The sequence below is a fragment of the Phaseolus vulgaris genome, chromosome 10 (genome assembly GCF_000499845.2).
Source record: "Phaseolus vulgaris cultivar G19833 chromosome 10, P. vulgaris v2.0, whole genome shotgun sequence".
Classification (NCBI taxonomy): Eukaryota; Viridiplantae; Streptophyta; class Magnoliopsida; order Fabales; family Fabaceae; genus Phaseolus; species Phaseolus vulgaris.
In genome coordinates, this window is record NC_023750.2 from 43,321,760 (window position 1) to 43,348,433 (window position 26,674).

Here is a 26,674-nt window from a genome sequence, read left to right on the forward strand (position 1 = left end):
ATGTTAAATAAAGAAATCGATCTTCTACTATAACCCATAAGAATTTATTCTTAATCACACAATAAGAACAAACATAGAACTCCCCAGAAAATAATTAAGAACTCGAGTTATGTTTTTCTAATAGATAAAATTCTTAAATTTTATATTATATCGAGAGACCTAGAAAATAAAATAAAAAGTAGAATAAATTCTATTAATGTGGGTAAAGAAAGTTGTTTTCTTGCCATTGATTTCTTCTTGAAGCACTCTCTTATTTCTTCTTTAAAAACATTAAATATAAAATTATATTTTTTATATTGAAACTTCTTAAAAAAAATTTCAAACTTCGCTTTCTAATATAATATCAGAGTTATTTAAAATTGATTTTAGTATTAGTTTATTGGACTTATCACATCACCCATTATCAAAATCATAAATATATACAATATTCAAATTAATATTTTTTTCACACCTAACTAAATTATAAATTAACAAAAAAGTTGTTATTAATGAAATAGTATGAGAAAAAATTTGGGAACTAAAGAGAGTTAGTCTATAAAAGAGGGTTATTATTTTTGAATTGGTTGCATAAAAAATAATTAATATATAGATATAAATTCCATTAAAAAAATTGTTGTTGTAATGTGATACTCTTCTAAGTGTGAGTGAGAAAAGATGAAGATATAGAGATCTATGTCACATCAAATATATTTCCAACCCAACCTAACTCCCTAAATATTTATAAATAAGTAGCTTCTCAATATGCTTTTTACTTTATATAGTGGGCATATAATATACTCAATATATAATAATTATTTATATATATAATACTGAGAGAAAGAGAGTATGTGTTTTACTTTGTTTTCTTTCACAAAACTAATCTTTAAACCAATAGAAAACTTACAAGTTAGGAGTTAAAAAAGTTAAAAAAAAATAAATATTTGATAAGATTCATTAATGTACTAGTTGATATTTATTTTCCTCCATTGACTAATAAATGTTAAATAATATATATATATAGAGAGTGTAATAATTCATTGTGTTTGTTTGAATTTGGAATGAGATGGAAAAGAAAAGAACAAAGTAAAAAATATGAAAAAATAAGTAGAAAGTGAGATTATTTAGATTAATGGAAATAAAATATATATATATAAAAAAAATTGTGATTGATGAGAAAAGAAAAAAAATATTAGTCGTATTTTATAATTATTTATCACAATGCATTTTTTTGTTATAAATTAAGGAAAAATTATAAACTTAGAAGATAATTATTATGAAGTAATTAGTTTATAAAATTGGAAAAATATTATTTATATTTATTTTAGAAATACATTTTTATAAAATTACATGAATTTAAAGAATAATTAATTTTTTAATATATTTTATATTTATATAGAGTTTATGAATATTTATTTTGCGAGAAAATAAAAACAAAAACCATTTTATCAAATTAATATTCAATTAAATTTAAGTTTGTTTAAATTCAAATAAAAAAATAAAAATTATTAATTTTTAAGATGAATTTAAATCAAAAGTAAATAAAAATATTATCTATCTATCTATATATATTGTCATTACAATTTTTCATTATATTTAACTTTCGTATTAATTTTTATGATAATTTGTTTGCTTAGATTTATAGTAAATATAAATTAATTATCCTTAAGACTTTGTTAAACAAAATTTGTTAAAAAACTTAACTACAAATAGTATATATAAAACATTGTTTATTATTTTAAATTTAAATAATTTATTTCTTAAATACACTTATAAAACACAAGTTTTTTGTCATTTAACTTCATTTATTTCATATCAAACGTTTTAGAAGGCTTTACATCTTAAATCTTTAGTTTTTCATAATTACATTTATCAATATTGTTAATTTGCATGCAATTATCAATATAATTATTTTTCAACCACAGTAATTAAATCAAATTTAAGTTTCAATTTAAAAGTTCAAATTGCAAATTAATTGATTTATTACACCAATTTAAGAATTGTTAATTACGTCAATTTTAATTCTTTGATTGGTTAAAAATAGTAAGTACTCTCTACACGAATTGAATTTTTTTTATGTATTATGCATGATTAATCATGACTAAATGTATAATCAATTATGTTTTATAGAATAATCTATTTAACTATAATTAAGTATATCTATTACCACTATTTATGAAAAACTAATTACCATTTTAGAGAATTAAATTTTAGATTATTAACTAAAATATAAATAAATATTAGAAAGGTTAATAATTTAAATAAATTGCATACATCTAATTATAATATTATTATAATTAAATTTTAAAATTATTATGATTTAAGTATATCTAATTAAAAGGTTTATATTTTCTAAAGTAAAATATTTTTTTCAGAAAAAAATTAGTGTGGATTTTTTAGTAAGAAAGAGTTTTATAATAATGTTTAATAATGAAGAGGAGAAAGAGAATTCCATTACTCACATTCTACAAAAAGATGTTAATAATTATATTTTTTATGAATTTATAAATTAACTAATAATTTATTACGTTAATTTATTTAACACATAATTATTTATTATATATCAATGAATATTTAGTTCCCATAAAAATACATGATTTTTTTTTACTAAATATCTCACAATTTAATAATTAAACTAAAGTAACAATAAAGGTATTAAATATAAAGTTCAACACTTAATGTCAATAGATTCTGTATACAAAGTGAAGAATAAAAAGATAAGCATATGATATTTATAAAAGTTAACGTCACTTTTATAAGTAATCCTTTGGCTTTATTTTTGTGACTATAAATTTTTCAATCCTCATAAGATCACTAGGTTTTTTTTTTTTTTTTAAATTGATGTATTTTAATTTTGACCATATTAGTGTTTCGGTATATCCAATATAATCATACATTATTTAGAGTAGATGTGAAGAACAATTTATATACACATTTTTCCAATTGTCACGTCATTTCAACTAATTTGAGATCTGAACATTGGTGTTGTATATGAGAATTGAAAACTCGTTTTTTTAGTCATCGATTGAAAGATTTATTCCGTTATGCCGAATATAGTATCACATCGCTTAAAAGTCGAGATCAATAATAATTTATGTACACATTTTTTTTAATATCCGAGACATCATTTAATAACAAAATTAGAGTTTTAAATTTCAAAGCAAATAATATCTCAAATACAATTATCGATTCTAATAATATTTTCTCAACCAACATAAAATATAAAATATGAACAATTTACGTTTAATATCACACCAAAACACAAAGATATCAAATGAGCTGATATTTTCACGTGTAAGTAAGAAAAACGAATGTTGATTTTATAAAAATCATTCTAAGTCTTTTAAAAAAGCACCACTTTTTGAAGTAATAATACATTTTCAATATAATTATTTATATGTGATCATAAGAATATTTATTTTTATTAAAAAAAATTAATTTTATAAAACTTATATACTATAAATTTATCTCATCTTTAATCGATGTTAATTTCCACTACCATCACTTAAAAAAAAACTATCTTAATTTAATTTGTGTGTGTTTTAAACTTATTAATAATATATCCTCTCTAATTTTTCACACAAACACAAATTTATTACAATTTTCAGAGTTATAACATAAATTATTATATTGCATTTAAGACAGTAAAAGTTAAAAGAAGAATATATATTATTTTATGTGATTAAGTGAAGATTAATTATTTTTAATTGAAAATAAAAGTAAAAAAATGTCTAGTCAGATTTTAAAGTAATAAAATTGATCATGTCAACTTTATTTGAGTTGTAAAGATTCATAAGCGTTGTATCGTAAAATTTACTTAATACAGAATGCGCATCCACGCTGCCAAATCAATTGATTCGATAGTTGAAAATCGCACAGAAATGACAGCAAAAGCACACATCACTACTCTCTTTTTTGCAATTTTTTTCTCTGCATTTTTTTATTCACAGACATGCCTTGCTTCAAATTACTGCTATTAAAAATGCATAAATATGTGCAGATTTTTTGGGGGTGTAAACATTTGATTGAGATGTTACATTACATTTGTTTATTGGTAGGGTCTTCAGGGTCCAGAAGATGACTTGGCATAAGTATAAGTAGGATTAATGAGATTAATCAACGATCAAACATTAAGTAATGCATTTTTAAGTATGACTCAACTTTCTAATTTGACCCAAATAATAAAGGACACATAATAATAATATAAATAGTCACATATTCCAAGAATTAGATACGTCATCATACAATATTAATAGTGTCGAGTACCGAATATCGAACACTTATTTAAACGTCGGAGTGCCTTTTGTAAGTACCATTCGAGTCTGGACTTCAAGAGGATAAGAGGGAAAGCAGCGAAAGGAGAGTGAGGAGCCCGCTTTGAGAGGAAAGAAGAGTTGATCGCCTGATTGAGAAGTGTGTGAATAGTTCTTTTGGTTTCAACCCAATTCGAGAACAATTTGTTTATTGTATTAATAGCTAAGATGGTTGGAGATTCTAAAAATAACAAATATTTGATAATGAGAATTCAAATTTAATTTTATAAGTCAGTTTTATGAGTTTGAGTTATACTTAAATATGATATCAGAGTCATTTTGAGTCTATTATAAGGATAATTTATTGGTCTTATAAGATCACTATCAAACTATTAATAATATATAGTATCACGTATAAGTTGGTAGTCATGATTAAACCATTCATAATATATAATCTCACGCACAAATTGACCATTTAAGCGTAAGGTAGATCGATTAGAAATAAGATAAAGTGTATAAAATAAGGAATCAATGGGAATCATTTTTGTGAGGGTGGCTTTTGCATGAAAGTATATAATGTTCGTTTTGTCCTAACAAAGATCGAGTAATTTATTTTATCCTCATCTCATAATTAATCTATAGTTTTGAGTGACAGAAAGTGAAGCTAGTAGCTAATAACACACTTATTATGGTTCACAAATGTCTACTCAATAGATTAGCACCAGCTTCGTACCCTAAATCATAATATATACACCACAGGCGTAATCTGCAAGTTTAAGAAAATAAACAATTTTGTTAATGGTTATTTGTTAGTTCCCAAGGAGAGGGAAGTTTTTAATTTCTGTTGCTGTCGTTTTCTTCCTCATTAGAAATACAAAGAATAAATTTTCCTCTGTGCATTCCAGCTTATTGCAAATCAGAGCTCTAAAATAAATGAAAATGGTCACACTCCACTTCCACTACTTTTGGAATTTCATAGTTTACTCTGCTTTTCAATTTCTTACTCAGTATTGTTATGTTCCCTTGCTATAAAGATTTGCCTATTTAAGCTACTACTACTTAATGCTTTCTCTGCTTTTAGAATGAAAAGGAATTAATAGAGAAAAAAATGAGATAATTAGTGTTTTTTGGTCTAATATACATAGTTAACTTTTTAATTTTATCTATTTGTTCTTCATGATATCCACCCTCTTTAGTTAACTCTGTTTATTTCTTTAGTCGAAACATGCTGGCAGATAGAGAGTATAAGACAAAAATAGTGTCAACAGAACTTTTTCCTAAACAGACACTTATGCTTCAACTAATGCAATTATTAATTATCATTATTTCTATTTGAAGCTATTCTTTTACTGTATTGTCAGGCTAAGGAAAAAAGGTGTTCTGAGTTGATATATTAGGGAAAACACTTAGTTTTTTTGAGCCAGGAAGACATTAGGTGCAGAACCATTTATTGGCCATTCAAGTAGAATCTGCCATGTAAGTAGAATCACATTTAACTTTTTCCAAGGAGGACTTGTGGAAAACACATATATTAACCTTTTTCTAACCATTTATTGTCCATCCAAGTAGAATCATGATCAGTTTAATGTTAATCTTGCTGTCAGTGTTCTAGCACTGTCTTATACATATATATCAAAGTATGAAATGTATTTATCATCCTTGTGTATGCATGTTATCAAAGTTAAGTTCATAAGGCAAAAGAAAAAAAAAATTGTTGGTGGTGGTTCTTTTTCCTGACCCTGATTAAATTAATTCACAGATTGAGAATATCCAACTAGAATTGTTCATTCACAGGTTAAGACAAGCAGCACCAAACAAATAACCAGTTAGGTGAAAGAAGAAGCACATATTGCACTTGAAGATTTCCATGAAAACTGCATTTTATAGGTGAACAGAGACATAGTGGTGTGCAATGAATGTAGTCATTGACTTATGCATAGTGCACACATCAAATTTATGTTGCTGAGGATGGCATGGATATATGCCAGTTCCACTTTTTGTAATAAATTACATATTTGCTATTACTGTGAGAATCAAAGCTGCAAATATCTGCACCACTTGGGGACATGAAAAGAAAATATATAAACCAAATAAAAGAAGTGGCCGGTGGAATGTATGATGTATGTATCCAAGTTAGAGTCAACTAAAGCCTTTTTATATGAAACCACAGAAAAGATAAACCGCAATCTGCAACTAATAATTTATAAATGAGATTTTGTAAACAATGGCCTTCTTTTATTCCATTGTGCTTCTTGTTTCTTAATGTTCCTTCTTTTAGCTTAATGTTTAATGGGTATGCATAAACAAAAAATAAGTGAAGATTCTAGGATGTGTTATTTTTTCATCTAACGTGTTTAGTGTGTTGAAGAGGTTATGTATTTGTTTTTGTTTTGGCACTACTGAGGAGAAGCTATAGCCTTTGGACTTGTTCATGACTGAGTATAAACTAACAAAAGTTTTGTTGAAGTGGGGTTTGAGCAACTAGGAGTAGTGGCAAGCAAGAAAGTAAGAGAGAGGCAAATGTAGTAAAAGGCTTGCATGCTTTTTCTTGTCACTTCTAATTTGAGATCCAGGTTACTACTCAGCTTAAATGTTATGAGTTAAGAGCTAGAAAGTAGGGGAAAATACCTAGAAGCTGCGGTTCCCTTTCCAATAGCAATTCTCATTCATTTTTATTTCTAGAATTTGTTTTAGTCTGTGATAATTTGAGGACACAAAAAGTGAAGGAAAAGAAAAAGACTTTGGTTTTTGAGGTTAATGGGTACCCATCAATCAATCAAACAGGAATTGATAAACAAATATGATCTTTACAAGCACGGTTATTCTTTCTTGTTTTCAGTAATATTCTTCAGCTGCTGTTGCTGTTATCTTTATTTTCTGGCCACAGCCACAAGCATAGATTCTCTCTATGTGCGAGTCCTCTGTCCTTGCTGTGTGCCTTAGAAATGGATGAATGTGCTTTACACTGCTTGGATTCTCTTTGCCCATAAAAGGTTTTCTGCTTTTGTCTGTCTATGCCTCTCCTTTTCATTGATGCTTTCTTAGGCGGTTCTAAGCACACTCTATTGCTGGTGTGGTGTGGTGTGGTGTGAACACTACACGTACACAAGGAGACACACCTACACATTTTATTCCAACTCCACCTCACCCGTCTGGGTATAAAGAGGCATCACCATTCTGTATTCTTCATTGCATAACCTCTTCATAGTCCCTTCACACACTTCAACAGCTGGGAGTGTTGAGAACAGTTTGTCACAGAAAGATGAGCTATGCACATTATCATATGGGCTCTGGTTTGTTCTTTTGCTCCTCTTGATTTTCCTTATCCTTTCTTACACCTTGCATGTTGCTCCCTGAGCTCTTTGTTTCTAAAAATGTTTGTATTTGGAAAGTTATTTTTATTATTCATGCATCTGCTTTTGTTCTAGCTTCTCCTATTGTTTGATTACAATCAATGATAGTTTACTCGATCCATTTGAAGATTATCCTCACTTTTGTGCCGTATTTTGAAATCTATCAACAATCTTCAAAACTTTATATGCCATTTGCAGGTAGTAGAACTGCTCGGAGAAGTTTGGAGTTTGGGAAGACACATGTGGTGAGGCCAAAAGGAAAACACCAAGCCACTATAGTTTGGCTGCATGGTCTTGGTGACAATGGTTTGAGGTATGGATTGTCATATCTTTAACATTTGTTATTGTTATATTCCTCGTTCACCTTACAAGGCATGTGTTGTACTTTTTCTAGTGTGGATCCTTCCAAAGCTTGTCCACTCTTCTTCCTCTATATTATCTCCTCATTGTTATTTTTTTCTTCACCTAAACCCACTTTCTGTTTTTCCATTTTGATATGCTCCTTCAGAGCTATGAGGTAAGTTTGGACAGTACTTTTGATAATACTCTTCAAATATAACTAAGGGATCCAAACTTGTGTTTTTAGGTGCTGTATGTTTTCAGTGTGGTGTTTCTTTCAGTTGAGATTCTAAATGGAATAAATTCTGTTGGAAAAAGTTATATTTAAAGTTTGATTTGGAAGAGTATATACTAGATTCTCAATTTGGGGACCACAAGATCATTTGTTTTCTCTATTAATATGAGTAACTTGACAAGACTTTATTTAGACATAAGAATATTTTTATGACTAGAAAAACTAACACATTATAGAACTTTTCTTTCAACAGAAAATACTATTCAGTTTGATAATTTTAATCTATGGGTTTTTATCTTACAAATCTGTGTATGCCTAATTGCATTATTCTCTTATTCTAATTAATGAGACACGCATAATAAAAATCTTGAGCTTGGATTTTTTGCAGCTCATATCAGCTGCTGGAATCTCTTCCACTTCCAAATGTAAGAAATGAACTTTCCTAGTCTGCTTTTGTACGCACATATTCTCACTTTATCCCTATAATATTCTGATAAATCTATTCTCTTGTACAAAATATATGATGTGATATTGTGCAGATAAAATGGATTTGCCCAACTGCTCCTACCCGCCCTGTAACAATACTTGGTGGTTTTTCCTGCACTGCATGTAATATTAAACAAACCCCTCTTTTGCTTTTATTCATTCTGATTGAATCAGCACCTTGTTACTGTAAGCTAACTCTTGTAGTTGAATATTACTCATCAGGGTTCGACATGGGAGAACTTTCAGAAGATGGTCCAGATGATTCAGAGGGTTTAGATGCCTCAGCAGCACACATTGCCAACTTGTTGTCAACAGAGCCAGCTGATGGTAACTTTTAAACTGAATGACAATTAGATTCTGTTTGAATATATTTTTGTCATGAAATGCCTTTTTATTTTCTTTTTGTATAAGATGCGTACTAAGAAGTTTATGTAAACAAGACATTAAGCATTTCCCAAGTGTTTTCCAATTTATGAGAATGGATTTTTCTTCATCTTTAACACCATTCACGTTAAAGGAAAAATAAATAAAGAAACACTACAAGAAATATTGATGTTAGCCTCCCAAAAAACTCACATAAAGACTAAAAGGAAGACACTAAATGATAATTAGAGTGACTTTGGTGTCCCTTTTAGTCTGTGTGAATTTTTTGGGAAGGCTAACATCAATATTTCTTGTAGTGAAAATTATCAATCTGTAATCTGTTTGTTACTTTTGCTCCTTTAAGCATATCCAATTTGGGACTTGTGATTGATATTTGGTAGATTCATTCATTCTAGTAAGACGTGGGATTTTCTGTCACAGTGAAAGTTGGAATTGGAGGCTTCAGTATGGGTGCTGCAGTAGCTCAATACTCTGCAACTTGTTTTGCCATGGGAAGGTATGGAAATGGCATCCCATATCCAGTGAACTTAAGAGCAGTTGTTGGACTAAGTGGCTGGCTTCCAGGATCAATGTATGATTTCACTGACATTAAATCATGTGTATATATGCTGACAATGGAATCACACGCTAATGGTTGGAAACTTCTGTTTATGTAGGAGCTTAAGGAACAAAATTGAAGTGTCACATGAAGCTAGAAGGAGAGCTGCTTCATTACCTGTTCTTCTGAGCCATGGAAGCAGTACGCATCCCTACATCTTAGCATGTGCTTATGTGACAGTTTGCAGCATTGATTTTGAATGAATTTGATTTTGCACAACTGATTTTGAAGTAAAGTGATTTGTGTTTGGTTACTGCTATGCAGAAAAAAAATTATAGTAAATTTTAGCATACTAAACTTGATTCAACGCAATAACTACTTAAGTAACAGTTCTCAATGTTAAAATCAAACATGTCAATATTTAACTAAAATCAAGCTAATTAATATTTTAACTATTTTCAATAAGCTAATATGAATAGAAACATGCACTTAAATGTTGAAACCATGTTTCTTTGTTATAAACTCACCACTATCTTGTTTCATTGGACTAAAAGCGTGTATTGATAAATATTTGCTGCGAAGTAGATTTCATGTAACAATAGTTTGCATATATTGGTTGCTTTTGCTGCCATCAATAAGCATAGTTGTTGACTGAAACCAACATCTCAAATTCATCTTGTAGGTGATGATGTAGTCCTCTACAAATACGGAGAGAAATCAGCTCAATCCTTGAGTTCAGCAGGGTTTCGATACATTACATTCAAGTCATATGATGGGTAAGACCTCTTTCTTGAGCAGAAATAACCCAGTTCCGAATGAATCAAATATCAATTAATGTAATCATTAAACTTTTTTGAGTGCAGGCTTGGTCATTATACTGTTCCTAGGGAGATGGATGAGGTCTCCAATTGGCTTAACTCAAGGCTGGGGCTTGGGGGATCCTCATGAATAACATAACATAACGAGTGGCTACACCACGAAATGGTTTTTCAGTATATATAATATGGTATTGGTATAGGAGGAATAGTCTTCTGCGTTCCTTTAGTTATGCTGCTGAGAAATAAAGATCTGAATGTGTTTACAAGTAGTTATCTCCCTTCACATTATCATAGTACCTAGAGACAGGGTCAGTTGTACTGTTGGAAAGATTTTGTTTCAATTATTGTAATATAGGGTACTTAGTTGTGTTTTTTATCAATTTCTGAGTGTTTTCTTCTTTTTGGTGGGGTGGGGATTAGTGTAAAATGCTTGCATGAACGTTTGGAGCTATGAAATCCTGCAAACTACTTAGTATGAGTTTGTTTTATAGTCACAACACCTTCCATTGCACGTCATGTATCATTAGGTGTTTGAGAATGGAGAACGTTTAAGCAAACATCAAATTTTATTTTAGCAGCCTCCAAATCCAGATGCATATAAAACATAATTCAGTCCTGACTCTTATTTACCTTCATATGATCTTAAATTAAAGCAAGGAACAAAGAGTAAAAAGAAAAAAAAATCTTACAAACAGGAATGTCGAAACTTCTTATTTGAATATAATCTAGAAAAAAGTTCACATCAGTTGACATTAAGTTCTTGTAAACTACTACATCTCTTAAAACTTCACTACCTTGGGCGTGTGTTTAGTTATTGGAAGTAACATCTTTAAGCTTTTCCTTCAATTCACCAGTCTACAAGAAAATACAATATTATTGTACAGTCCGTTAAAAAATACTACTAACCACAAGTAGGAAAAAAAGGCACTGAAACGGGAACAAACCTGGTGCATGTTGAGAACAATATCCGATCCACCAATAAACTCTCCCTTGATGAAAACTTGAGGAAATGTTGGCCAGTTACTGCTCGGAAAGAACAAGGAGAAGACTAGGATGTCATACAATTTTTTTCCTTATTTATTAATTATTAAACTTTAAAAGGAAACTGGGTTAATAACCACCTATACATATGGTGGTACAACGCTCAAGAACCAATCGAATATGAGCTCGCAATTATCACATTAAATGCAAACGAAAAATGAAATATATCTAAAGATATTTCTACAGTATATCACACTAAATGCAGACATTTGCAGGCTGACTGATATCCAGAGATTCAACATGTTTGTTGTTTAGATGGTCAGAGACTAGAGGATTCAAGGGAAGGAAAGACAAATGACAACCGGTAAAACTCACTAGGTAATACTATTAAATTGCTCCAGATTCATAAAGAAAAGGATACCAAATTTTGATTTTCAAACTCACCTTGATTGTTGATTTCAGAGGCAAGGAACTCATTCCTTAAATTTCATTGGCATTAAAGGGTTTTCCATTGTTATTCTACTGAAAACTTTTTATTTATCATAAACAGTAATTGTAAAACCCTTCAACTTACCTTCATACTCAGAAGATCTATTACTAGTTATAATGATAAAATATTCTTTGGTTTCCCAAGGAATAATATCACCTTTTGTATTAATGATAGAATGATCAAATATTAATGCTAAAGAATAGCACAATCTCCACTACACAATATAAAATAAAGAGAGAGGACAAAGAAAGGAAACAGTCAATAAATTTAGCCAAACAAGCAAAGCAAAAAAAAATTGAGAATGGGTTAGGGAGAAAAAAATCAATATAAAGAAAGGACTTGCATGAAGAATGATAAGGAGATTTATAGGAGTTGGTGATGGTAACAACAGCTATTAGGTGAACTTGATCGTGGGATAGTTGTCTGCATTGGAAGGGGGGGAATTTGATGAGGTAAATCCTAGTCCGATGGAATTTGAAAAATTGATACCGAAAAATGAAATTCAATTGCCAAAGGCCCTTGAAGACCTTTATCCCACCACAATGACAAACTACCATAAATAAAAATGCTAAGTAAACTATGTACAAACTACAATTGTAGATGATTGATGTTTTTTTCCCAGTGTCACATATGCAATATGTTAGGAAGCAGAGAGTAATAATAATAATACAAGATCAACAAGCATGAAGTTACCTAAAGGCTTTTACAGCATTTTTTAGTTCAACATCCTCCAAAATGTTTCTAGCACTTATAGGAACAGCTGCAGGAGCAAAAGAATGATAGTAGTAATTTACAGAACTGTTATCAAATAATGTGAATTCATGTGGTAACAAACTACTTTTACAACTTCACCATAGAGAAAGAAAGAAAAGAAAGAAAGTATCAGCAAACAGAAAAACGTTTTTGACCTTTGAAGCATAGCATATATAATACAAGCATATGGATCATTTTAATTAAATTCCAGAGAAGCAGGTATACAAATAGAGCCCAAATATGATCTTATGGGCCAGCTGCTGGATTAATAAAGGAGGCCTTGAAGAGTTTAACAGGAAGAAATGAAGGAGGAGCATCAAGCCAAGGTGTTCATGCAAGATGGAGCTGATCTCAATAACGAATTCCACATCAAGGCGGTACAAGTAATGAGTGAACTGGGGAGGAAACTAGGAGTTCATCGGCATTGGGCTTGGGACCTTGCTTTGGGCAATGAGGTATTGTTTCTCACTGCTTTCTCTCATAGGTATTTCGTATTATAGATGTGAAATGTGAATTATAATATTGAATTCTAAATGATAGCATTAAACTAAATTAGAGAGGTGACTATGGAGCACAAGAATATAGCAATAGAATGGCTACTGTAAAGTCATCTGCCTTCAAGAAATTAATCTTCCATCTTGTTTTATTAGAAACGTAACCTACATCTGAATTCTTGATGCTAAAGTCTCATATATTTAAGGCTTTTCAAATATTAACATAGAAACTGCACATCCACACCAAGAACCTCCCAAAAACCAGTCCTTGCCTATGCTCTGTATCACGCTCTTTCTTCATATATAACTTTTTGTATTTGCCATGTCATACTATACAACTCAACATTATAAAACTGGTTATCATATTGGAGCACACTTTTTTTTAACATAGGGAAACAGAGTACTTCCTCCATAAAGTGACAACCATAGAACATACAGCTTCGTGTGCATAGGATGTTTTAGTACTTACCATAGAGATTCAAAACTCTAACAGCAAGTGAACTAAAACCACACTGTGGAAATTCAGGCACACCTTTCATGTAAACCATAACAGGGTTATCCTTCACATCCTGCACATATTAACCGGTGACCAAAATTTTCAAGTTACAGACCACTCACGTTATTAAAATAACATTCTTGGACAAAAGGATTGATTGATATACCATTACCTGTTCAATAACTTTTGCCAAAGAAACCCCAGAACCCTCAAGCTTATTAGCTGGCTTGAAGTCATCATGCGTGTCAGAATCATTTGATACAGAAGTTGAGTATCTTGTGCAATAAAACAACCCATTTAACTGTCACCATATTAAAGGAAGTAAGTTACAAAAAGAAGATTACAACATGGAATTTGACAATCTAAATAACTAATCAACAATTGTTGGCACTGATTAGAACAATATATTTCTTTTTATACATAATGCAGTGTTATATATACAGCACCATCTCCAAAATCAATTTGGGGTAACTCAAAAGCCGAGGATGAAGCAGGCATACATAATCATAATTCCAACCTAAGCAAGTTTATTGACCAGGTTAAATAGAAAAGGTAAAAGGACAAAATTTGATTAAAATTAAAAAATAAATAAAAAGCCCAAGATCTGGAAAATGAACGATGCCCATTAGATAAGACTGAGTAAAGAATGAAACTTTTTTATGATTCCCACAAAATAGATGCGAAAAATAAACTACGTAACGATTAATCATGCATAAGAGGTAAGGGCTGAAGATCTCACGGGTCTGCTGAAAGAACGATTGGCGAGTCCCTTGAAGAACATGTTTGACAAGGATGTCGCCATTCGAATAAACCCACAAACAAAAACCTGGAGACGGAGTTTGTCTTGAGTACCGTGTAGTTTAAAAACCAAAATCTGCTTTGTAATTTTTTATATTTTCTTATTTATATTTATATATACATATGTAAATATATAAATTACATTTTTATTTCTTTATAATTCATATTATACATACTACAGGAAATACAGCGCAATTGTGCTTCATATCCGCTTCAATTTTCATGATAATTGGAATTTAACCTACAACATGATTTTGGATTACTAGAAATTGAAAAGTAAACAATAATATGTAAAAGATAACAAATGAATTGATTAATCAACATTTTTGTCTTCTCAAGCTATGAAACTCGGACATTCCTCTTAAATGATACTTGTAGGACACGTATCTGTGAAGTGTCCAATTCAAAAGGTATTTGTTAGATTTCTGATAATTCTAACACAATTTTAAAAAGGAAAAATACATTCATTTTCTAAAATTCAAACTTTATTGTATAAATTGTTATTCTGATTATAAGAATAAGAAACAAATATTTGTGAACCAGTTATGAAAAACATCTTTCTACTCCAAAAAATAATCTGTAACATACTTGTACACTTAAATCTTTATTGTCAATTTATATAATTCATAATTATATAATATATAGATTGGTGTCCCCGTGTCCTACATTTTAGAGATTTTACGTATCGTATCTTATCCGTGTCTGTGTCTCTGCTACATACGCTTTAAGTTTCATTTTCTTTTTCATTTCTTTCATTAGTGGTTTTTAAATCGAAGAGTGTTATGATGTTGACATTAAGGATTTACCAAATAATAGAGTCGTTTGAAATGTAATGGACAGAGTGATGGAAAATGAAAATTATTTTATTTGATATGTAAACTAAATCTGAGAATATGTTCATTCTTTCTGTTGTTGCCTTGCTGCCTTAAAATAAAGAATTAAGAAAAAAGTGAGAAGTTAGTTTATATATAAAAACGGTCTCTTAATATTAATTTAAAAAATTTAAAAATAATTTTATTTTTTAAATAATTTATATGGAATGACAAAATATTCTATTATACTAATACAATTAGATATATTAAATAATCAAACAAAATTTATGTATACCAAAAAAACCGATTATAAAGAAGAATCATCTTTATATTCAGGTATAGGAGTATAAATTAATAAATTATATTTTTATTTCTTTATAATTCATATCATACATATTAATTAAATTTATAAACATATTCGTACTTACTGTAATCAATTCAAATATTTATGTTTTCTTATAAAATTTCAAAATTAATATATAAGTAATATTTAAAATTTATTATTTAAAAAAACAAAACTTAATAAATAAATAATCGTGCAATTTAATTTTCCACCGGTTAAAAGAAAAAACTAGTGAACCCAGCTCGTCTTTTGAATACAGTGTAGTTTAAAAATTAAAACATAAAAATAGAAAATTATAAAGTTTGAAAGGTCAAAATTGCCCCTTAAAATCTTAATTATTCCAAAACCCAAAACCCTTTTTCTTCCTCTGTCATTCACTCCGCAGCCTCTTGCCTGAAGACGCCATATATCACAAGTATTCTCCTTTGATCGGTTATTTCCGTTCACTTTGCTTAGGTTAGGGTTTATGTCTCATCCTTATCCATTACCTTTCTCTTCTTCTTTTCTAATTCTTAATTTCCTCAGAGATAAAACCCCTTTGGTTTCTAATATGTTGTCTGCAAACATTAGTTTTTTTTTTTTCAAAATTGGAACTTGTGAAGTTTTGTGATTTATTGGATTAGTTTCACCGTTTTGAGCGACCCAGTTGGTCTAATGATTTTTTATGACTGCAAAGTTGTAATCTTTACATAGTTCTGACTGGCTTTATGTCTGATTTAGGTGCTTCTTCACTGTTTGCGTGTCTCTACATAGTTGTCTACTTGGAAGAAGCTGAGTGAGATGGTGAAGGGCGAATCAAAGAAACATGTTCTCACTGCTTTCACTCCGAATGGGGACTATGCTGCTATTTTGTCTGCCAATGGGACGGCCAAAGTAAATTAATCTTTCCCCCCCCCCCCCCCCCCCCCCCTTAAATATCATATTTGTTAGTAATTTTGCTGAACTATTCCCAGATATGTTCCTAGGGATGACATATTTTCAAATTGATGGTGTGCTAGAATAATGTTAAGTTGTCAAGATGTTTTGCAGTCACCAATGAGATTTTGTTGGACAATGGAATTCTATGATTGTACTTACTCTGATTCATGTGAGGATGTTAGGTTTGTAACAAAAAATCATCCAATAATTTTCAGATTTGGAACACAAGCACTGGACATTTGTTAGCAGAGTGGAAGCCATCAGATGGAGATAATGATCTTCGTTATTCTTGTATTGCAACTAGTTTCACTGGAGAAAAGGTAGTATGGGCTTTTGGAAAAATCTTTTAATCACTAGTTCTTTTTTACGCTAGAATCATACTTTTCCCCCCTGATGTGGATTGCACTCTTTTGTAATTAGTTTAGAAAAGAACAGGGAACTTTCTTATTAGCTCTTGGCACAATCGAAGGAAGAGTTCTTGCTGTTGATGTTTCCACTGGTGAGAGAAAGTTGATTACCAGCTATCCCGGGTATTATTTTCATTTCATTTTCCTTTTTGCCATGTTAATTCTAAATTTAGTCCTTATATCTGACTTGTTTTTCTTTTCAGTCACGCATGAAAAATTATTTACAAAGAATAGGGACCAAATCTAAAATGTTTAAAGAGGGATTAATTCATAAAGATTTTTTCATCTAGGGGACTTACACGAAAAAAAGATCTTAGGTGTGGGGACCAAAATTTTTATTTTAGTTTTTTAAATAAAAAAAAACTATCAATTTATCTTACATATCCTAAAAACGTTGTTATATTATAGAACAATGTAAAACTATCCATACTAGTCTGTTTTTTTGGTTATCTTTACACTAATCTCCGTACATGGTATATTTTACAAAAGTCATTGTTGTTTGATGATGTAAAAGTGCTGTTTTACTTTGGTGGTCTTTGACAAACTTGAGCTGCTAGCTTAGTAGAGATTTTTTGGTAGACAAAACACGTGTCCCTTGTACCAATTGTGACTTATTGTCCTGAGAAATCTGTTTGGTGGCATCAAATGTAAAAATGTTAGACCAATGTCACTTTTTATTTGGTTCTCTGTATATGAGACTTGGACTCACAGTTCATTGGCTTATTGTTTGGTCATTCTGCTATATCTTGATGAATATGTTACCATATGGAGAAATAGTAGTTTGGACATGTACAAAGAAGGACTTCGGAGGCACTACATCACATGATTTTGCACCATTTTGTAAAAGGGTAGAGAGACCAAAAATGGCATTGAAGAAAATTATTATGGTGAATAATGTCTTTGAGAATTGCGTAATCTATGTAATAGACCTCATCTAGTGGGATAAAACTAAAGCTTTTGTTCATTGGCTAAAGGATAAATAAATTTTTGTGTTTTTTATTTTGGTCTATGGTGTATAGGAATCTACATTTAATATGCAGATTCTGTACTTCTATATCAAATTGAAAACCGTATAATTTCCTTGACATTATCATATGTGGACATCCATATCTTAGTTTTTATGCTTTCATATGAGATTAAGATGATAGTTTATATTAGTCTGTTGTAATACATTATTCTTGTCATCATACAGGGAGATCTGTGGACTCTCATTTGCAAACAATGGATGTGTTCTTCGCATTGTTGGACTTAATGGGATGGCATACGAGGTTAATACTGAAACAGGACAGCTTTTAAAAGAATTTAAAGTCTCAAAAAAGTCTATCACTTCTCTGGCTTTTTCACATGGTGAGTACTTATTCCATTGGGAGCTTGGTTCACTATAATCATTCTTCTTCTTGCATGACAATTGACACTTGTAATTTTACTTATTTTCCAGATGAAAAATATTTAGCTATTGTCAGCTCTAAAATCCGGGTTATAAGCTGGGAAGCTGGGAAAGAGGTTCTGAAGTTCCCCAATGATTTGGTAATCTTCATTACTTATTCTGGATATGAATATTTTTCTTTACAAGTAAAAGCATCCTCAGTTTTTACTTTTATTCCTCAACAGGGAAATGTGCAGCACATTTCTATATCCAATGATGCCAAAAGTTTAGTTACATCAGATTTTGAGGGTAAACATCTTCAAGTTTGGAAATGTGATTTAAATTCAGGAAATGTGGATAAAGGTCCCGCACTTCCCATAAGACATACTCCAGTAGTTTTGGACTGCCACTGTGGTTACAATAAAGAAGAAGATATCATTGTTTTAGCAGTTATGGGTAGAGGTTCTGCTTATATTTGGAATTTGAATGCTTCCTCCGAAGATCAGATACAGCCAACTAAATTGACCACAAAGACCAAAATAGTTGAAACAGGCAAGGAAAATGGTGGAAATTCAAAGAAAGGGCACACTTCAATTATTGGATCCAGATTACAACCTGTTGAAGAAGACAAACAGGTTAAAGCTCTTGTGACTTATGGCTCTGTAGATCATCCTCAGTTTAGTGTCTTAAATATTAGCAATTCAGGGGAGACTATAGTATTAAACCTAGAAGATGATACCAACGATTCTGTTCAACGTCATGGCAGTCCTTCTGGCAAAGGTCTGATAAACCCATTATGTTTTTAGCTTTTCTTACACTATCCTTTTTGCTTCATTTTGTTTAAATTCTAGGTGATTCTAAATTTGTGTTTCTAGAATTACTGAATCTTTAATGTTTTTCCTGCACCACCGGAAGTTGTTTGTCATAGATTGTTGACGAGCTCACGAAATTCCAAATTGAATAAAATGTTACAAACTTTTAAATTGGATATTTTTTTCTTTATTAGTCTGTGCCTGTATGTCCTCTGAACTTTTGAAACTTCTATATATGTACCTGTAACTTGGAACTGGAAGCAGCAATACCAACGGAAAGCAAGAAAGCTAAGAAAAGACAAGCACAATCTGATCCTGATGTTACAACTGACGAGGTGGATTTAGGTAAGAACCGCAATATTTCAAGTTGTTACTCTGCATGAGTAACATTTTATTAGATCTCATCGTCTACCCTTTGAAATTGAGAGTACATTTTTATACATTCTGTTTTTTTCCTGAATGTTGTAAAATACCTACTCTTTTGTTGTACTTATGATTTGCATGATAAGATTCTGAATGTATAGGCTATAGAAATCTGAACAATCCTAATATTAAAAAAGTGTATTTTTTTATCACAAATTCCCGCTGACATGTAAGATGACTGAATTTCCTTAAATTCGTGTTCAGGTCTAATAGTTTTACTAAAACCATTCTCGTATGGATTTATGTAAATTTACACTTTGACATGATGAACCATAGAACCACCAATTCTTAGAAGTGCGCATTCTATATTTAAAAAATTGATTGTTATTTCTTGTACTAGCATTTGATGTAGATCAACATGAGGCTGCAGAAGGAGTTCTCCTTGATAATGATTTGGATGAGCCAACAATGGGAGAGAAACTTGCTAGTCTAAGTTTAGTGGAAGAGAACAAATTCAAGAGTGATAAAGAGCAAGAATCTTCTGTCTCAGTAAAGCCTCCAAGTGCAGACTCTGTAGATGTTTTGATTAAGCAAGCATTAAATGCTGACGATCGCACCCTTTTGCTAGATTGCTTGTATACGCAAGATGAGAAGGTTGTCTTTCTCTTCTATATCCATTGGAGTTTATTTATATATATCTGAATGGAAGTTGTCCACTTGCTCAGTTTCTTAGTTGCTATGCTTGATGCAATAACTCCTTTTGCAGGTTATTAGAAAGTCAATTGCTCAGTTGAACCCATCCAACGTCCTCAAACTTTTATACTCCCTCATATCCATTATTGAATCTAGGTAAACTCTACAATAATCTGGTAAATGTATGTTTAGTACGCATGTTATTATTTGTGTAAGTACTGGCCACTTCTTGATTTAAAATTTCTGTATCTTCCTTTACTAAGGGTTGGAGAAAGGGGAAGATAAGAAAAAAATGACACTTAAGTGATATTGATAGAGAAAACATGGGCTATAAGAGATTATGGTTTTCTAGTTAGCAAACAAGAAAATGGTCAAAAACTTGGTATCAATATTAATTAGGCTTGATGGTATAATTTTGGTTCCTAAATATTTTTTTTCCCGCAATTATGATTGCAGAAAAAAAATGTGGGACCCAAATTGCAGATTTTGTAAAATATAGGAACCAAAATTACAACTAAGCCTATTGATAAAATTGACTAAAATAAATAACAAAAGTTGCTTTAAAATTGACACCACATAAACACAGGCAGTATCCAGTATCAGTAATATACTCTTTACCTATCAGATTTTGCACTGACTCCTGATTAATTCTAAATAAATGTTACTTTCCTTTTGTTTCAGAGGTGCAATCTTGGCATGTGCTCTTCCGTGGTTGAAGTATCTACTTCTACAGCATGCAAGCGGAATATTGTCCCAGGAATCTTCATTAAAAGCTTTAAACTCTTTGTATCAAGTGAGTTTCTTATGATAAATCCATTCTATAAGCACTTAATATGTCACTTTCTCTACCTGTGTCTTCTAAACGATCATTTACATGTAATATAAATTCTTCTTTCTATGCTTAATAAAGCCATTTTGTCTTCTATTTAACTGTAAAGCAAAGGATGAACTTATCCTCTTCAATACTACACGAGCTGCAGAATCCTTTGTGAAGGATTGTAGAAGACATGACATGCTTGTAGAAGGACCTTTAAATGTTGATCATGTTTGCACCAATGACCCTTTTCTTATTTGATTGTTTTTTTGTGTGCAGCTGATTGAGTCTAGAGTCTCCACTTTTAAATCTGTCATCCAACTCTCAAGTTGCTTAGACATCCTTTACTCGGGGGTAAGCCTCTTTCAGCTGTTTACAAGTAATGAGCAAAAGTTGTGATCAACCTGTGCTTATTAGTGCCTTCTTTGGAACAGGTTATTGATGAGGAGGACAATGAAGATGAAATAGTGCCAGTTATTTTTGAGGACAAGGATAGTAGTGAAGAAGAATCTGATGAAGATGCCATGGAAACTGGCCAAGATATCACAGATGAAGAAGAATCAGAACAAGAATTGGATGGTGCAAGTGATATGATGGAAGATTGATAGTGACTTTTTGTTCTTCTCAAAACTTGTCTTAATGTAATTGGCAATGGCACAAGTGCCTAATGTATTGGCACATGCTAATACTCACAGTTTTGAAATGTGCTACACATCTTCACAGACTTTCATTTATTGAAGTGAAAACATGTTCAATCATAGGCATTTAACATGTTTAGTTCTGTTTATTTTTAGATAATTTGTTTGGGTCCCTCAAATTGCTTTCTACATTTTTTCCTAAATCACCCAAAATATAATAATGAAGAATAGCATATTATCATGCATTTTTTTTTATAATAGTATATAGAAATTAATTTTTCATAATAACAATTTTAAAACCATATAAAGTATGTTTTAGTAATAGTGGTTTTATAAAATCATTTATTAATGGTGTAAAGACCCCAAATATTTGTTAAAAGCATTGTTGTGCAAATGTTAGTAATATAATTTTATTATTGATCAAAAGGGTAATGAAATTATTTATTTTGTAAATGAAATATAAAGGTTTGAGGCTGCATGCAATACTATATAATATAACTGTTATCTTTACTCTTCAAAGATACTCACCACTGTTTGTATGTAACTATATGCTATATAAATATATGATAAAAGCAATTAATGCGTATAATATTATAATAGATGGATCTTAAACAAATCAATTTTCAAAAGATATGTGTATAATATTAAAATAAAAATTCACTAATTTAAAAAAAAAACTAAAAGAAGATAATAAAACCATAATTTAATTTCATGCATTAAAACTTATATTATTTTGGCCCACCACGTGATGGGTTTAGCCCATTTTGACTTTAAAAAGAGTGGTGTTACATCAAAAGCTTAAAGCTCGGGCATTTCTTCCTCCACCCCCATGGTTTCATCCTGAACCTCCATGGGAATGGTGAAATCACTATTTTCATCTTCCTTACCCCTTCTTCTTATTCTTTAGCTATTGTTGTTTATAAGTTAGAATGGTTAAGTGGGTGTGTAAAAACGTTGTGATTCTATAAATATTGTTCCATGTTTTTAGATATTTGTTTCCTCCTACTGAGTCATGCCTTCAAGCTTCATGATTTGAAATAAAAATTTTATATTTTAAATTGTAAAATTCATAATATAAAATATTATGTGAGAAAATAAGAAGAAAGGATAAGAAGAAGAAGACAATATAAAATAAATACAAAAAATAAAGTATCATAAAAATATATTTATTAGTTCTAGAGAGACTTCTATCATAGTATATACATAATGTCTAACACTCATTTAAAACAATAGAACATGGATATTCTAATGTTAGAATACATAGATCGTCTAGTGCTAGAACACAGGAGTCGTCTAATGTTTAAAACACAGACTGTTTAATACTAGAACACAAAATTGTCTAACACTAGAATAAGGATTGTCTAATACTAGAATACAGAGATCGTCTAACACTAGAACACAAGGACCATTTAATGCTAGAATCATACAACATGTAACATCCCCCTTAAACTTATGGTAGGATTAATAACTATTATAAGTTTATTACTTAACTTAACAAAGGACATTCCAGAAACTGGTTCGATTAAGAGATCAACAACTTGAAAATGAGCAGGAAGATGCACCGGGTAGAGAAGACGTTGAATACATTTATGAACAAATCTCAAAATATAATATACAATTTGTATTTCATATTATAGAATCCAAAATATAAACTTTGTATTTCACAATGCACAATCTGGAAAATGCACAATCTGGAAAGTCTCCAAATTTCATATTTCAAAATTAAAAAATTATTGTGATATACATTTAGATTTAACTATTTTCTAGCTTACTTTTATTATTATTATTATTTTTTATTTTTTTAAGAGAGAATTTAATACAAGTTTTATGAGTACACATAAATATTTTTACCCAATACTCCAACTAAGTTGGTGTTTTAACTCTTTCCAAGTATGAGATGAATTAGGAAAGTAAAAGGTAAAGTGTGAAGTAATATAACAACATGGATCAAATTTGGAACCTCACAAAATCCATCTAAAGATAATGTTTTTACATGTGGAGACTTCATAGAATAATAGATTTGGTACTGGGTACAACTTGAAGAGAAAAAAATGAGATTTTTTTATGAATCTAGTGAAATTTTATCTCTTGGGTCGTGTTAAGATAACAAAACTTATCCAATTTAGTAATTTAAAAAAAAAAAAACCCATTTTAATAATTAAAAAATAAAATTATATCATAAAAATCCCAAAAAATTTGAGTAAGGGGAGGCTGAATTTACTGTGTGTTCAACAGGGACCACAAGGATTCTGTGAAACACTATTTTCTGTTGCTAAGTGGTTGTGAATGTTTATAAATTTGGCTATGCATGGATGGATGTTAATATTTGAAACTACTAGCATACCTAAACTAAAGACAAGGATGAATCAAAATTTATATTGATTTTATATTTTTAATAAATTTCAAACAAACACTAATAAATATAATATTCTGCAGAATAAACTACTAGCATACCTCAACTAAAGACAAGGGTGAATCAAATTTTCAATAATTTGATGAACTATAATACTATGTACTTGCATTTCATATCCATGTAGATCTTTTAAAGGGCACACTTTTAGAATAGGGAAGTACAAAGAGTGGTTACTTGATATCGATAAAAACAAATTTTTTAATGAAATATTCCTTCCATTCATCTGCATAGAAGTCATACAATTAATTACCAATACATTTAGTGTGCTTAGCTGTTAAGTTATGCATAACACAAAACCATGTCCATGTGATAAATAGGTCTTCTGCTAGAGTTTCTCTTTAATCTTTTGAACAAAATTTGTGTGTAAGCTGAAAATAAAAATTAAAAAAGTTGGTGGAAACTTCATCATAAGTAATGTTGAATGAACAGAACACTTTAACAAAACAGGAAAGAAAGTGATAGAGCCGTAAACAAAGTGAGAGAGAAAAAAAAAAGCAGACAAACTATAACATATTATATTAGAGGAATAATGAGAGTCGGACACTTATCTTAAATAACGTGTGTTGGATACATGTATCGGACATCGATACTTGTATGTATTTTTGTATCTGTATTCGTATTTGTGTTGTATCAGTGTCTGTTTGTGTCAATGTGTCTGTGTAAAAAAAAAAACAGAAAAGTAAGGATGTCCTTAGCACTTAGCATGAAGCAATAATAATGAGTAGTGAAGATTGAAGTATTTACATCTTTGCTTGGGAAAAGTACGCACACAATCACAATCAGCATCACAATCACAGATAGCAGAATAGAAATGATGTGGTCGTGGTCTTGCATGGAAGCGATTCCCAAGGAGAATCGAATCAGCCCACTTCCCTTCCTCTTTATTCTTCTTTACAGTTTGCCTCTACTTCCCTTTACCCTTCCCCAAGAGAATGGAGGCCAGATCTTGGCTCATTCCTTCTTACCCTTCAAGAGAGAGAGACATTATAGGGATAGATGCACACATTCATTCAGATAAAGCTGAGGTTTCTCTGAGAGAAAAATTAAAAAGAAACCAACAAAGAAAGAATAAAATAGTTCAGCAGCAGCCGCAGCAGTGCTTCAACCAAAGAATAGAAAAAGAATGCTAAAGATGGTCAAAATGAAACCTCGAAGACTTGTTATTCCATCATAAGCATTCACCTATCTTTATTGAAACTCTCCATCTCCCTTTTCTTTTCTCTTTTTCCATTTGTTTAATCTTCTTGTCTGTTTTCCAACCTTTCAAACTTATACTAACTCACTTCCCTGCCTCCACTCACCACCTTCTTCACTTGCATTACATTAATTCCTCATACTCTTCCTACCTACAACTACATGCTTGCAGCATGTAAATCACTCATTTGTCTTTTGTATCTATTTTAGCCATGGCCTTAACACTACCAGAATATTGTTTCAGTTTTTTCTTCTCCCTCAGAAACTTGTTAACCATATGAGATATATATATATACTGATAATTTTATCACTAAACTTTCTTGTAACTTCCCTTGTACTTTTACAAGAGAATAAAAGAATATTCAAATCAATTGTAAAGCAGAAACTATTTTGGAAACATATTGACTGTCAAAATTCTGTTGATTCCCAGAGAGTAATGGACATGAAAGAGACTTGGATCCCCTCGTGGATGTTATTGGGATAATTAGTGGGCCGGTGTATATGACTTAATGGTACGAATATTCATTACATGGTGGCAAATGCTGACTTGGATTCCACATTGTCCAATTACAAGCTGCCAACATTCTTTTCTTTCTTTTTATTTCACTCCTTACTACTGTTTATTTTTCTTTTTGTTGTATACTTGGATTCTGTTTGTGGGGCTGTACAAATTCTAATTTGATTCATGTAACCAAATGCTGTGGTCAAAGGGACTTTCTAGGGTTCATGGTTTATTTGATTGATGAGATCTTTTGGACACTGTCTGTTGTGCTATTAGGTTACATGCTCTTTCTGTGGGTCTTGAGTTTGTTTGACTTAGCTATCTTGCTAGCTGCTATAGTATAGACCATGAGAAAGTGTTTGCTAATTTAGTGTTGTGCTATCCTAATACATCAAATAACATTTATAGTGCCAAACTTCATGAATAGTACTAGCCAATAGCCTTTTATAATTTATGTTATTTTCAGCATTTGTAAGTTTAAAATAGCTCAAGATAACTTCAGCTAATTTTGTGTAGCTCCATCAGAATTTTTCTATAAACTCAGCTGTGTGAATTTAGGAGTCAATTTACTTTTACTTATTGTGGGAGAAATTTCTTTAAATCCAACTAGAACATAACCAATAAGCCATGAGGATCCTGTTCATGAAACAGAAACCAAGTAACAATAGCAAGTTCTGATAAATAACTCCATTATATAAGGTGTGTATGTTGTGAAATTGTTACAACCAAGATGTGATTGCAATCAATGTTCCTTAACAAGTTATTAACTTTTGTGTAAATTAAAAAATGGGGTTATTGGTCCATGAATTTAAGCTCCTAGCTAGAAGCCATGTTATACATGAAAAATGCTTTGGAATTGAATGCACCTTTGTGCTTGACAGTAACGCATGTGAGCCTTTAATCAACAATCAGAGGATGCAGAAAAGAAAAATGAAAGAATAAAAAGAGCTAGTTGAGTTCAAACTAGCAGTATCAAGTATGAACCCTCTCTCCCTGCCTCTATCC

General features: G+C 30.8%; 3 protein-coding genes across 5 annotated transcripts; 2 read left to right on the forward strand and 1 right to left on the reverse strand.

Moving 5' to 3' along the window:
• The first annotated feature begins 6,384 nt into the window (after window positions 1-6,384).
• LOC137818331 (uncharacterized) lies at window positions 6,385-10,879 on the forward strand. Its single transcript, XM_068621680.1, has 9 exons — window positions 6,385-7,522; window positions 7,781-7,895; window positions 8,545-8,581; window positions 8,696-8,765; window positions 8,865-8,969; window positions 9,447-9,597; window positions 9,683-9,765; window positions 10,247-10,340; window positions 10,428-10,879. The coding sequence occupies exons 1-9, from the start codon at window positions 7,492-7,494 to the stop codon at window positions 10,510-10,512; spliced, it is 771 nt and encodes a 256-aa protein (XP_068477781.1). The 5' UTR covers window positions 6,385-7,491; the 3' UTR covers window positions 10,513-10,879.
• A 188-nt stretch (window positions 10,880-11,067) lies between these two features.
• Window positions 11,068-14,536, reverse strand: LOC137818332 (monothiol glutaredoxin-S15, mitochondrial). The gene is made up of 6 exons (XM_068621681.1): window positions 14,336-14,536; window positions 13,769-13,897; window positions 13,570-13,669; window positions 12,547-12,613; window positions 11,327-11,405; window positions 11,068-11,237 (listed from the first exon to the last, which is right to left on the reverse strand). The coding sequence occupies exons 1-6, from the start codon at window positions 14,396-14,398 to the stop codon at window positions 11,190-11,192; spliced, it is 486 nt and encodes a 161-aa protein (XP_068477782.1). The 5' UTR covers window positions 14,399-14,536; the 3' UTR covers window positions 11,068-11,189.
• Window positions 14,537-15,882: 1,346 nt separating this feature from the next.
• On the forward strand, window positions 15,883-21,680 carry LOC137818857 (uncharacterized). 3 transcript variants are annotated; one of them, XM_068622484.1, is made up of 13 exons: window positions 15,883-16,005; window positions 16,270-16,422; window positions 16,683-16,787; window positions 16,888-16,997; window positions 18,067-18,221; window positions 18,313-18,401; window positions 18,486-19,020; window positions 19,317-19,397; window positions 19,816-20,069; window positions 20,182-20,264; window positions 20,790-20,901; window positions 21,202-21,276; window positions 21,357-21,680. In XM_068622484.1, the coding sequence occupies exons 2-13, from the start codon at window positions 16,330-16,332 to the stop codon at window positions 21,525-21,527; spliced, it is 1,863 nt and encodes a 620-aa protein (XP_068478585.1). In that variant the 5' UTR covers window positions 15,883-16,005; window positions 16,270-16,329; the 3' UTR covers window positions 21,528-21,680. The 3 variants fall into 3 exon arrangements, with proteins under 3 accessions (XP_068478585.1, XP_068478586.1, XP_068478587.1); XM_068622485.1 differs by having other exon boundaries at window positions 19,846-20,069; XM_068622486.1 differs by having other exon boundaries at window positions 15,911-16,005; window positions 16,893-16,997.
• Window positions 21,681-26,674: the final 4,994 nt, after the last annotated feature.

Coding starts and splice junctions, on each gene's coding strand:
- LOC137818857 (XM_068622484.1), top strand. CDS start 16,330: ATGGTGAAGGGCGAATCAAAGAAACATGTTCTCACTGCTTTCACTCCG. Junction 20,265..20,789: donor ATATCCATTATTGAATCTAG/GTAAACTCTACA, acceptor CTTTTGTTTCAG/AGGTGCAATCTTGGCATGTG. Junction 20,902..21,201: donor CTTTAAACTCTTTGTATCAA/GTGAGTTTCTTA, acceptor TTTTGTGTGCAG/CTGATTGAGTCTAGAGTCTC.
- LOC137818331 (XM_068621680.1), top strand. CDS start 7,492: ATGAGCTATGCACATTATCATATGGGCTCTG. Junction 8,582..8,695: donor AATCTCTTCCACTTCCAAAT/GTAAGAAATGAA, acceptor GATATTGTGCAG/ATAAAATGGATTTGCCCAAC. Junction 8,970..9,446: donor GTCAACAGAGCCAGCTGATG/GTAACTTTTAAA, acceptor TTTCTGTCACAG/TGAAAGTTGGAATTGGAGGC.
- LOC137818332 (XM_068621681.1), bottom strand. CDS start 14,398: ATGGCGACATCCTTGTCAAACATGTTCTTCAAGGGACTCGCCAATCGT. Junction 13,898..14,335: donor ATCGTTCTTTCAGCAGACCC/GTGAGATCTTCA, acceptor ATATGGTGACAG/TTAAATGGGTTGTTTTATTG. Junction 11,406..12,546: donor AATGCTGTAAAAGCCTTTAG/GTAACTTCATGC, acceptor CTTTCCGAGCAG/TAACTGGCCAACATTTCCTC.